This window comes from Siphateles boraxobius, unplaced genomic scaffold (assembly GCF_051911475.1).
Source record: "Siphateles boraxobius isolate OS27281-9 unplaced genomic scaffold, OSU_SipBor_1 41, whole genome shotgun sequence".
NCBI classification, from domain to species: domain Eukaryota; kingdom Metazoa; phylum Chordata; class Actinopteri; order Cypriniformes; family Leuciscidae; genus Siphateles; species Siphateles boraxobius.
The window spans coordinates 34,167,011-34,180,355 of NW_027509042.1; the positions used below are offsets into that span (position 1 = coordinate 34,167,011).

The 13,345-nt window shown below is 46.8% G+C and overlaps 1 protein-coding gene across 1 annotated transcript in view; it reads left to right on the forward strand.

The window, feature by feature from the left end:
- Positions 1-13,345, forward strand: part of unc80 (unc-80 homolog (C. elegans)) — a 108,629-nt gene that overhangs the window by 5,693 nt on the left and 89,591 nt on the right. Inside the window, exon 9 of the mRNA XM_077199200.1 lies at positions 3,730-3,864. Within this exon, the coding sequence (XP_077055315.1) occupies positions 3,730-3,864 (135 nt within the window). The remainder of the gene's footprint in view (positions 1-3,729; positions 3,865-13,345) is intronic.

A 13,345-nucleotide genomic window follows, 5' to 3' on the forward strand; every position in this document is an offset into this window, starting at 1 on the left:
AGTACGTAACAAAATCAATAGCATGTCACTCTGTAGGCATTTTACAACAGTTCACAAACAAGCGATTTTATAGATTATCATGACAGAATATGCTAATCAAAGACAAGATGATCTTGATCTTGATCTTGATCTTGATCTGATCTTGATCTGATCTTGATCTTGATCTGATCTTGACTTGTCACTTCTTCTTGAGTCTCTCCATCATTGTCCGACTCCAGTTAAAGGTGCAGTGTGTGATTTTTAGCGACATCTAGCGGTTCGGCTGCGAGTTGCACTAAGGGCTCAGCCCACTGCTCACCCCTCCCTTTCGAAGAAGCTACGGTGCCTGAAACTGGACAAACATATTGTCGCCTGAGACAGCAGAGAATAGCCTAGCCAGAGTAAGCCAAGAGTGTGTAACATTGTCACTGTTTCTGTACAATAGTCCATTATAAACCACACCATGGATAAAGTTTACAAAGCCATAGTCAGGTGAGGATCAAGGGTCTTAATATATAATATAATAATAGTAATCAGCTGATTGTCTCACAAACTTAACCAGCACATTTCCCCCCACATAGCAAACCCATAATACAGTGAGGGAGAAGAACCACATGAAACTATTAGGGATGGCGAAAACTAAAAATTTTCTTGACCGACCACCGAGCCTCATTAGCCGGTTGAAACCGGTTAACCGATTAGTTTAAAATATGCCACGCTATTTGAAATAACAGCCATTTCGAGCCGCGCCTGCAATTTCGCAACTCTGTCGCATCTCTCTCTGCCTCCCGCTCACACACACACACACACACACACACACACACACACACACACACACACACACACACACACACACACACACACACACACTGCCCCGGCGCCGCGCCTCCACTCACGTCACTTTTTAAAAATCCCCTACAGCGCGAAAAATGAGTCCCGCAAACGCGGGGCCGAGGAGCTTGTATGTAATCGGAGGACAAATGGCTCCTTAGTTTCGAAATGGTTTGGGTACAAGGTGATCGCGTTGAAAATAAAGGCGTTGGTCTAGAGTTAGAAGCTCATTTGAAACATTGCAGCGTCTCATTTAAGAAAAAGACAGCTCCGAAGAGACTCCGCTTAGTTTGAGGTAACGTTAGTGCTAACAATAATAAAGAAAGATGATGATCATCATCACCTTATCTGTTACCACTGAAATGTAGATGTAATGTATTTCTACAGTATTACTACTGTATTTAAGCACTGTATCACACAAGTTGCAACTTACTGTGTCATTCTTTTTGGTGAAATGGTCCCACACACTAACGTTACGTTTCTTTGCACGCTTCATCCTGTCGTCTGCCCTTGCTCTAACCTCCAGTGTTTTAGCCTGTAGCCTTTACTTTTCGCAAACCTTGTGAGCGCGCAAACCCAAACGCTGTGACCTCGCGCCAAATGTTTTTAATGGATTATTAAGTACAAACAGGCGAGTTATGAAAAATTGAGTGTGAGGGATTTGTTCACTTCACACAAAAATATCTTCGATTAAGATGGCTAACTGTAGTAGCGTTTAGTCCACTGTCTATAATAGCCTAATTTAGAGATCACTTTTTTTTTCAACCGACTACCGACAACTTTGATCGGTTAACGTTGAGACGGTCAACCATCGGTCAAACGGTCATCGGTTAGCATCCCTAGAAACTATGCAACTATATATTTTTTCTAACAGGGTAGTAAAAGTTTAGCTGGCTAAATATGAGCTGTTACGGTGGCTGAGCTGGTTAAAGCGTAAAGCCTTGTTTAAACTCGACGTGTCCGCATGAGCCCAAAGGTGCGCGCGGCAAAAATTGCATCATTGTAACAGCGCGCGCGCCTCCGCATCCCCTAGACACCGTTTACTACACACAATAGGCTTTTTTTTCTCTGATTTTGAAAACTCTTCGTGATCGACTTAAAATGCTTCCAAGATCGACTTGTTGACCGCGATCGACGGGTTGATGATTCCTGTGACGTTACTGTTTTACGGTCAATGACAAGAGTGCTAATCAGCTGTCTCACGAACGTAACCAGCACATTTATCCCCAGATAGCAAAGCCATAACACAGCGAGGGAGAAGAACTAAGTTACATGAAACAATCCAACTACATATTTAACACCACTGACAAGGGAAAAGTCACTACTCACGGTGTTTATGGCTAGCTTCTAGCTTTCTGCTGCTTCTCTTTCAAGGTACTGACGAAACGCGCTCTGTAGCGCTGTTTGTTCGCGTTCGGCTACGGTAGAAACATGACGTCACAATATATCGACCTTCATAGAAGGGGGTACCCGCGGTTATGTAGATATAAATGTCTCATTCTAAGGTAATAAAAACATTACGGTTTATTAAGTAAGTTCTTTATACACCACTGAAAACATAGTTATGGATGTCATATTGCATTTCTGTTATTAGATACTCAAAATTTTTACACATTGCACCTTTAAAACATAAAAGGCAGAACAGTTTCTGACATTTTAGTGAGTGTCTGTGTGAGGTATTCGGAGCTGCTCATTTGCATTTAACGGGACACACACAAAACAATGTGTTTTTACTGACCCTCAAAAAGGGACACTTTTAATATGCTATAAAAAAATACCTGTGGGGTATTTTGAGCTAACACTTCACATACACACTCTGGGAACAACAGAGACTTATGGGCATTATACTACCCCTTGAAATTCCTGGCTGATATTGATATAAGCAGATTATTAGTTTTATGCTATGGTCGATAATAAATAAATGGATGATATTAAAATTCCATCCAGGTTTGTCTAAATAAATAGAAAATAATAATAATTATCAGAGCATTGAAATGTACATTATTAAATCCTTTTGAGACTTCCTAACAATTAGTTTTAACAGTGTTATTACATTATCAGTGTTTTTAAAGATTAACTTTAAGTGAGTGTTAAATGACGGCAAAGGTAATCTAAATATAAAAATATAGTCTACAATTAAATACCTAACATCAGATGATATACAATATCGACCCATACTGATAAATAAAAAAAGGATTCAGGTATTGTACCGATAATATTCAGTTATTCATTTACAATATTTGCAAAGATATCAGCACTGCAACAAAGATTTGAATTATCAACACATTCCTTTTCCGATCTCCATATACGCATGTGAAAGTTGTACACTGAAGAAGGTGGACAAAAGTAAAATTGACGCTTTTGAAATATGGTATTGGAGGCAAATGCTACGCATACAATGGACATCAAAGGTTGCAAAGCGAGTCAAAACAAAATATCACTGGAGGGCAAAATCACCAAGCAGCAGCTCTCATACTTTGGTCATATCGTGTGAGCTAATTCCTTGGAAACAACATTAATGCTTGGCATAGTCAGTTTGATGAGAAGATAAGGACAACAAAGAACATGCTGGCTGGACATAATCAAAGTAGACACAAATATGTCGGTGAAAGGATTGCTTTATGATTGTCAAAGATCATAAAGCATGGAAAATGATGATCCATAAAGTGACCCGAAGTCGGCCACGATTGAACGGTTAAATTATCAAGCAGACAGTATACCAATACTGTAATGACTAGTAGTTGACATGTAGCTGCCAAGTTACCTATAGTTAGTAGAATGTCTAAAGTAGACTATTAAAATAAAGTGTTATCCAATATTTTAACCATTATAATTCATAAGGTTAAATAAAAAACTTTCAAACCTGCTGTTTTGGTCCAAAATGATTTTACCCTGATTTTTCCTTCCTATTTTTCTAAGGATATGACTCTGAAATGTAACGAGGAGAGCAGGTCTTTGAGCTCTGAGACCTTCACCAAGGTGTCCATTACTAACCTCAGGAGACAAGCAGTCCCTGATCTATCAGCTGAGATGGGCATGAACATATTCAAAAAGGTTTGCAGATTATTTTATTTATGCATAGTTTAAGAGCGTAAACCAATATGTATATAGATTTAGCAAAACCCCTTTTAAAATGTTAATATAACATCCTAGTTTTCTAGGAGGGATACCTTTGCTTGAAACCTAAACATTTTTCTAACCACTTATTAATATAACATGTATTCAGTTCCTGTTTGCCTGTGCTGTTTGTCTCCATGGTCATTGATTAAGCAGGTGTTTCTTGTTACGTTAACAATCTGTGTGTATATAATCCCTCAGTTCTCTTAAGAGAGGTTCTCTCATATTGCGTAAGTTGCTTACGCTACGGGTAAAGTCATCTTTTCTCGAGATATGAAGCCAAAAATTATCCTTAATTTTGTATTTATTGTCAACGCAGTGCAGCAACAGGCACACCTAGAGCAGGCTGTCTAGCGTCCTCATTGGCTGCCCTGTGGCAACTGCAGCAGCCTACCACTGAGCCTGCCGTGACGTCGCGCCCTCTACACGTCACAGCCCGCCAGAATGGGTGTGGCTTAGCGTATAAAAGTAAGGCTCAGAGGCTGCCTCTCTGATTTTTCATCTCTTCAGCGAAGCTCTCCACATCGCTGGACTCTGAGAGAAGCCGCCGCAGTTGAAACCAGCGAGTCCAAGCACAGGAAAGCGCCTGAGGAAGCCGGCCACCTTCAGCCTTCTGTGCCTGCTCTGCTTTCCGGCGACGAGTATCCTTTGCTACTTTGCATTGCTGTGTGTGTTCGCCGCCGCGACACTTACTTGCTAAAAGAGCGCAAGGCATTTTTGTCGAAATGCCTCGCACTTCCTGTGGCTCGTGCAGAGCCCCCATCAGCGTCGAAGACCACCATGTGATCTGCGCTCTCTGCCTGGGCCCAGACCACGCAGCCCTCGCTCTTTCGACAGGAGGCTGCGTTTACTGTGAAGAGCTTCCGATGTCGACCCTGCGGGCTCGACTCGAAGTCTTCAATATGAATGCTGTCATTCCGTCCCCTCTTCTGGACGTGTAAGAAGAAACGCCATTCTCAGAGGCCGCCGGAGCCCCAGGCCAAAGTGAGACGCTCGCCTGAGCCCCTCCCTCGAGCTTCACTCTCCCCTTCTCCGCCTCTCCCGGACGTGCAGCTGCCAGCTTCGGCCCTCACTGCCGTCATCTCAGGGGACTTATGCGCCTCCTTTCTAAGGCTATGGACCGGCTCGGCCTTGAGTGGTCGCTGCGTGAGGAGCCCGCACCTAACAGACTCGACGGCTGCTTTCTTCAACATTGCCGCCGCCAAGCGCCTGATTCCAGGTCTGCACCTTTCCTGCCGGAGCTCCACACAGAGCTGGCTAAATCGTGGAATGCACCATTCTCCGCGAGGCTCCACTCACATGTCTCCTCGGCACTCTCCCAAGTGGACGGCACCGCCGAGAAGGGGTACAAATCTATCCTCCCAGTAACCCCCCCCTCTGCGAGATGGCGCTCAAAGTCTGCCCTCCCGTCCAAAGCCTGCAGGACCACGTCAGCCCTCGTCGGCCGCGCTTTCTCACCCGCCGGATGGGCCGCATCCGCCCTGCATTCCATGGCTCTTCTCCAGATCCTTCAGGCCGACCTGCTCCGTGAGTGGGACGAAAAGGGCCCGGATCCAGCTGCCAACACAGATTTGAGGAGCACGACGGACCTTTCCCTCATGCCACTAAATCCGTAGCACAGGCAATCGGGAGATGCATGACCTCGCTCACCGTCACAGAAAGGCATTTCTGGCTGATGCTCGCCGACATGAGAGAATCCAAGCGTGCCGCGTTTCTCCACGTGCCGCTCGCCCCGACTGGTCTCTTCGGCCCCGCGGTGGACGGGATTGTCGAATGCTTCTCCGAAGTGCAGAAGACCACACAGGCCATGAATCTCTTTCTGCCCCGACGCTCCAGCTCAGCTGCAGGCCGCTCACGTGACCAGCCTCCTGCGCGAAGTACTGCACAGCGTCCAGCTCAGCCGCAAACTTCGCAGCGACGACAGAGTGGCTGCCCTAGATCGCACTCATCCAGCCATCACAGGCCGCCTCCCCGGCAAGAACTCGACCTAAGATTTCGCTGAAGCCTGAGCATGCGAAGCCGGACCACCGTCAAAGCTTTTTGCCCTGTCAGTCCCCTTAGCAAAGGCTACTGCAGAGATGTATTTGGCAGCCAACGAGCCGGTGATACAACCCGCTCGCCTGCACACAACCGCCGTTTTTACGGCGACCCAGAGATATCTACAAAAGGGTATATGTAGTGTTGGTTCAGTGTGGGTGTGATGGAAGAAGACAAGGGTCGGCGTAACTGGGACTCGTACACGATTTTATTAACAGAGTTTTGAACAGGAAATATGCGCGAGGTGCGCCTTCACTATAGAACACTTTATTGCAACGTTCAAACACTCTTTCCACTATTAAATTAGCTCAGTCCATCAATTCTCCAGTCCTTTTCCATGCACGAGCTCCCAGTCCTTCTCTCTCTCCGTTCTCTCACTCCAGCCGGCTTTTATGCGATCTCCCCACGCCAATTACTGCAATCAGAAACAGGTGATCGTCATTTTGCACTTGACCTACTTACCAACCACTCGGCTCCGCCCTCTCTCTCTGCTACAGACTCCGCTAAACCACGCCCCCCTCGCCACATACCCCCACCGCCCGACTCAGGCCGGGGAGCCATCTGGCCTGCAGCCCCCCCCCCCCCTCTCCTCCTGGAGAGGAAGTCAGCCACAGCCATCTGTGCACCCGGACTGTGGATCACCTGGAATTTGAAAGGTTGTAAAGCCAGATACCAACGGGTGATCCGCGCGTTGGTATCGTTCATGCGATGGAGCCATTGCAGGGGAACATGGTCCGAACAGAGGGTGAACTCCCGCCCCAAGAGATAATAGCGGAGGGTGAGAACGGCCCACCTAATGGCGAGACATTCTTTCTCAATGGTGCTGTACTTGCCTCTCTCTTAGAGAGCTTACGACTAATGTACAGCACCGGCCGCTCCTCACCCTCTATCTCCTGGGACAGAATAGCGCCCAGCCCCCTGTCCGAGGCGTCAGTCTGTAGGGTAAAAGGGAGAGAAAAGTTAGGAGCCTGTAGGAGCGGTCCGCCACATAGAGCAACCTTTATCTGGGTAAAGGCCTGCTGACACCGCTCCGTCCACTGGATGGTATCTGGTGCTTCCTTTTTAGTTAGGTCAGTCAGCGGGCTAGCGAGGTCCGAATAACCAGGCACAAACCTTCTGTAATATCCCGCTAGCCCCAGGAACTGCCTAACCTCCTTTTTGGTCTTAGGTCTCGGACAGGTCGCAACTGCTGCCGTCTTATCAATTTGGGGACGCATCTGTCCATGATCCAAGTGGAAACCCAGATACCTAACTTCCACACGCCCAACTGCACACTTCTTTGGGTTGGCCGTGAGCCCCACTTCCCGCAACGTCCTGAGGACAGCTCGCAAATGCTGCATATGCCGCTGCCAATCATTACTATAGATGATAATATCATCCAAGTAAGCAGCGGCATATGCAGTATGCGGCCGGAGAATTCTGTCCATCAGGCCCTGGAAGGTCGCTGGAGCCCCGAACAAGCCGAAAGGAAGAGTAGCAAATTGGTGTAATCCAAACGGCGTTGTGAAAGCGGTCTTTTCTTGGGATATTGAAGTTAAGAGGATCTGCCAATATCCCTTTGTCAAATCCAGTGTCGAATAAAAACGAGCGGTACCGAGCAGATCAAGTAATTCGTCAACCCGCGGCATTGGATATGCGTCGAATTTCGACACAGCATTCACCTTGAAATAATCCACACAGAATCGGACCGAGCCGTCGGTTTTAGGCACTAAAACTATCGGGCTTGCCCAATCACTGTTGGATTCTTCTATTACCCCCATGTCCAGCATAGCTTCTAATTCATCCTGAACTATTTTCTTTTTATGTTCAGGTAAGCGATATGGCCGCCTACGCACTACTACGCCCGGTTCGGTCTCAACGTGGTGCTGAATGAGATTTGTCCGACCAGGAGGGGCGAGAACACATCCGCAAATTCTGCTTGTAAATTACGTATATCAGTGAGCTGGGACGGCGAGAGGTGATCTCCTCCAACTGCCAGAGCGAGAGATTGAGACTTTGAGCTCGCCTCTGGACTGAGATCCTCCTCCCCGCTCACCACCATCGCCAACATCACTGACTCCGCCTCATTCCACTTTTTAAGGAGATTGAGGTGGTAAATTTGATGTGCCCCTTCCCTATCTGTTCGGATAACCTCATAGTCGAGATCTCCAACTCGCCGTGTGACCTCACACAAGGGTCCCTGCCACTTTGCGAGTAATTTTGAACTGGACGTGGGAAGTAATACAAGTACTTTATCTCCCGGTGCAAATTCACGTAGTCTAGCCCCCCTGTTGTACAGCCGACTTTGTTTGTCCTGGGCCTGTAACAAATTCTCCATAGAGAGCCGCCCCAATGTGTGGAGTTTTGTTCTCAGGTCCATGACATATTGAATTTCATTTTTGCTATTCAAAGGTCCGTCCTACCAAGTTTCTCTAAGCACGTCCAGCACCCCGCGGGGCTGACGCCCATAGAGAAGCTCGAAGGGGGAAAACCCCGTGGAGGCTTGGGGGACCTCGCGCACAGCGAACAAGAGGGGTTCTAGCCACTTATCCCAATTTTTGGCGTCTTCCCGCACGAACTTACGAATCATGGATTTCAACCTGCGATTAAATCGTTCCACCAGTCCGTCCGTTTGTGGGTGATAGACGCTGGTGCGAATCGATTTGATGCCCAACAATTCATAAAGTTCATGAATGGTATGTGACATAAACGCCGTGCCCTGGTCAGTGAGAATCTCTTTCTGGATTCCCACCCGCGAGATTAACTGAAACAGTGCGCTCGCCACGCTCTTCACGGAAATACTGCGAAGCGGCACTGCTTCTGGGTATCGTGTTGCATAATCCACTAGGACTAATTCAAAACGATGCCCCCGTGCAGATCGTTCCAATGGCCCGATGAGGTCCATGCCAATTCTTTCGAAGGGGACCTCTATTAATGGAAGGGGGCACAACGGTGCTTTGGAGGTGGCCGGTGGATTCACCAACTGACATTCACGACAAGACGCGCACCACTTGCGCACGTTGCCGTGAATGCCGGGCCAAAAAATTTGGGTCATTAGACGATTCAGTGTAGCTGCCTGCCCAAAATGCCCAGCCATCGGATTGCAGTGAGCCGCCTGGAAAAGCGTTTCCCGGCGGCTCTTCGGTACTAATAACTGAGTTGTATCTTGCTTTGATTGGGCGTCCTGGGTCACCCGATACAACTTATCTTTTATGATTGCGAAATAAGGATATGAAAGTGGCCGATCTCGGTGGAGAGGCTGTACGGACTCTGTCAACCGCATTTTTGAGCGTCTCGTCTCGGGACTGTTCCAAAGGAAAGTCATCACGCTCTGAGAGTGACATTCTCTCAACAGCGTTCCGTTCCTCTGGTACAGGCACCGATGGCCCCGGCACAGACTCTCCAATCTGAGCGACCGCTCTCTTCCCCCGCTTCCTTTTTCCCCCAGAAGCACCCGCACACAAATGTGCCAATAGCACTTTAAACCCCGGCCAATTAGTCCCCAAGATTAGCGGGTGTCGGAGGTGCGGGCTAACGGCCACCTCCACACTATGCTTTTGGCCCCGAAATTAAATAGTGACTGGCATTAACGGGTAATCCACCACCTCCCCGTGCACACACCGAACCTTAACCATGCGGCTCCTATCCAATGCCTCTGGTTGAATCAGGCTTTGATGGATAGAGGTTTGGTTACAGCCTGAATCCACCAAGGCCTGATAAGTACCCCCCTTTATACTCCCTGATATCTGGTACAGTCCAGCTTGATCTTATTTTCTCGTACCCAAGAAGGACATAGCTCTCATACCTATCTGAGATATTTGAACAAAGCTCTCATGAGAAGACAGTTCAAAATGGCCACGACCAGACAAATTCTCGCGCAAATTCGCCCGAGGGACTGGTTTATCTCTCTGACTCTCTCGATCTGAAAGATGCCTACTTTCAGATTCAGATAATACCCCACCACAGGCCATTCTTGAGATTCGCCTTCAATGGTCAGGTATATCAATACACCGTCCTCCCGTTCGGCCTGTCTTTAGCACCCCGTACATATACGAAGTGCATGGACGCAGCTCTCGCCCCATTGAGTAATCAGGGAATGCGGATTCTGAACTATTTGGACGATTGACTGATTCTGGCACAGTCAGATATAGAACTCCTATCTCACAAAAAAGTGCTCCTCAGTCATCTGGAAAGCCTGGGTCTCACGGTCAACTGGACCAAGAGCTCATTACTGCCCAGTCAGTCAGTTTCCTTTCTGGGGATAGAACTGGACTCTGTGGCTATGACGGCTCGCTTATCGACACAGCGCGCGCGCCGTGTTCGACACCTAGCCGCGTCTTTCCAGAAGGGCAACGTCGCTTCTCTGAAAACGTTTCAGGGGATGCTGGGCTGTATGGCATCAGCTGCAGCGGTGCACCAGCTGGTTAGCGGCCGAGTACCAGCGGGGAGTGACGATGGGGGCTGTTTCATACTGAAAGGTCATCTCGACGGACACCTCCAACGTAGGTTAGGGCGCTCTCTTCAAGGCCAGACCGGTCTTTGGCCTGTGGTCAAACCGAGAGAAACCCCTTCATATAAACTGTCTGGAGATGATAGCGGTCGAGAACGCGCTGAAACGCTTCCTCCCGTTCATACGAGACCACCACTTTCCAGTCCGGTCGGACAACATGTCTGTGGTGTCCTACGTGAACCGTCAGGGTGGTGTCCTACGTGAACCGTCAGGGTGGTGTCAGATCCAGGAATCTCTGCGATCTGACAGAACGCCTCGTATGGGCTCAGCACCTTCTGCGCTCGTTGAGAGCTGCGCATGTGCCAGGCCACCTGAATGACGGCCCAAACAGACTGTCCAGAGACAACGTTCCCCCAGGGGAATGGTCCCTGCACCCCCAGACAGTCCAGTTGCTATGGCGCCTTTTCGGCAAAGCGGAGGTCGACCTGTTCGCGTCAAAAGACAACGCTCACTCCCCGGTGTTCTTTTCAAAGAACGAGGACGCGCTGGCCCAAATCTGGCCCAGCCGCCCACTTTATGCTTTCGCTCCGGTCTCACTGTTGCCACAGGTAATCAAGAGAATCAGGGAAACGCGCAGCTCTGTGCTCCTTGTAGCCCCGCGATGGGAGAACCAAGTCTGGTTCCCAGAGGTGACACGACTGTCACGTACAGCCCCTTGGCCGATTCCGGTGAGGAGAGATGATCTCTCTCAAGCCCGCGGCTCAATCTGGCATCCCCATCCAGAGCACTGGTCTCTGCATGTATGGTTAATCAACGGATACCCGTTGTCTTGCCAGAAGGAGTTATGAACACGATCACGCAGTCCAGAGCTCCCTCTACGAGGACCAAAGTCTAGACCAAACTCAAACTCTATGCGTCTAAATGGTCTGTGTTCTCCAAATGGTGTGCCAACAGAAATCTGGACCCACGAACGTGTGGGGTATCGTGGTTACTAAGCTTCCTTCAAGAGCTGTTGGACAGGGGCAGGTCTACCTCCACGCTTAAAGTATATGTGGCGGCTGTCGCAGCATTCGCTGAGTCCCCCCGCGACCCCGTCGGTTCCTATCAGAGGTGGAAAGTAACGAATTACATTTACGTTCGCGTTACGTAATTGAGTCGTTTTTTTTGTGTACTTCTACTTTAAGTAGTTTTTTAAATCTGTAATTTTACTTTTACTTAAGTACGTTTTGTATTGTATTGTACTTCGCTACATTTGAAATAATATCCGTTACTGAGTAAAAAATCATAATACAAGGGAGAAAAAAAAATCACACTCCGGAAACTACTGCATTGATTGAAGGGCGGGAGAACAAACACGCAAAAAAGGTGACGCAGACCCAGCTGAAGCTGAAAGCGAAGCGCCCTCGAATTTTTATGAAGCGAATTATGGCCAGTATGAAAATACTTTGGATGTAAAAAGTGTGGTTGTCCTCGAGGATAGATATCCAATTTGCAAAAAATGTGGACACAAAGTGGCTGCAAAAGGAGGATACATAGGACACCATCCCTCATGCAGATAAAGGTATGTCCCGATTATAACGTAAGGCAGATGATTTACGTGATGCAGAGGTAATCCCGGAATCCAGTCATGAAAATGGAATTTACATAACGCAGAAGATGTCACGTAAAACACGCAAAATGATGGATGGATGAATACATGGAAAGTAGAACTGTGCAATAAATCCAATCGCGACATGGTCTGTGAGTATTTAAGCGCAAAAATACTGCTATGTAAATATATAACCTGCTTGTTCTGCGTTTCTGTGAATCGGTGTGAATGACCCGCTCCGCTTTGTCTACATACTCAAGCACGCGTGGTGTTTTCAGCGTCTCACAAACAATTTGAGTACATGATGAATACATGAACATTTCCAGAGCTGCTCTGAGAGAACGCCTATTGAGCATTTTCATCATTTTATTTGAGAAAAACCATTGTCAAATAGGCTTACACTTTGAAACATGTCTTCACTACAACCCGTCAAAATAAAAGTTTGTTTTAACTAGGAGATATTATGACAGAAATATATTACTATTGTAGGCATACAATATAACGTACTTCTCAAAATATAATAATAACAACAACAGTTATAATACAATTTATTTAAACATTAATTAAGGCATATATTTTTTGTCCATGGTTTAATTTAGTAAATCTGTTTTTTGCAGCTCTTCCCCAAAAATAAAAGGACAAAAGTTTAAATTTTCATTTGATTGCCACCGTTTTTGATAATATATTTGGATTAAATCATAAAAAGAAACATTAATTTTCTGAATAAAATACATTTCATAGGACTATATTATTCTTAAAAAAATAAATAAATGATTAATGTTAAAAATGAGTTGTTAATCTAATTCATTATCCATTATTGAATTTAATTGATTAGACATGTTCTATTGAAATTTTAATAAACAAAACAAACAAAAGGTTTCAAGTTTGTTATAATAAAAGCATTTGTTAAACCCCAAAAATACCTGTTTTCTTTCATTTCACTCCCCGTCCACATTTGTTAGGTTTTATAACCTGGAAGTTCCCGCCTTGCAGGCTAGACTTCTGTCAGTATGAGTGGGTTGTACGTTCTGCCTAGATCTGATCGTGCGCAGACTACTCTCACGTGACTTAGCTCTCCTGGTTGAGCTGCACTATATGGGTTGTTATGCTTATATAGACCGGCAGCACCGCTCTGTATTCCCTATGAGTGCTTATGTATATGTGCTGCCCCGCGTTGCTGGCCACCTTATTCCCACTTATCTATGTTCCCCGGGATTCCCTGGGACTCATGTAGTGGATGCTTGGCACGCACGGCGTTGACGAGGGGTTCCTGTAGCGTAAGCAACTTACGCAATACGAGAGAACCTCTCGTAAGAGAACTTACTCGGTTACGTACTTAACCTCGGTTCTCTCTAGAAGAGGGA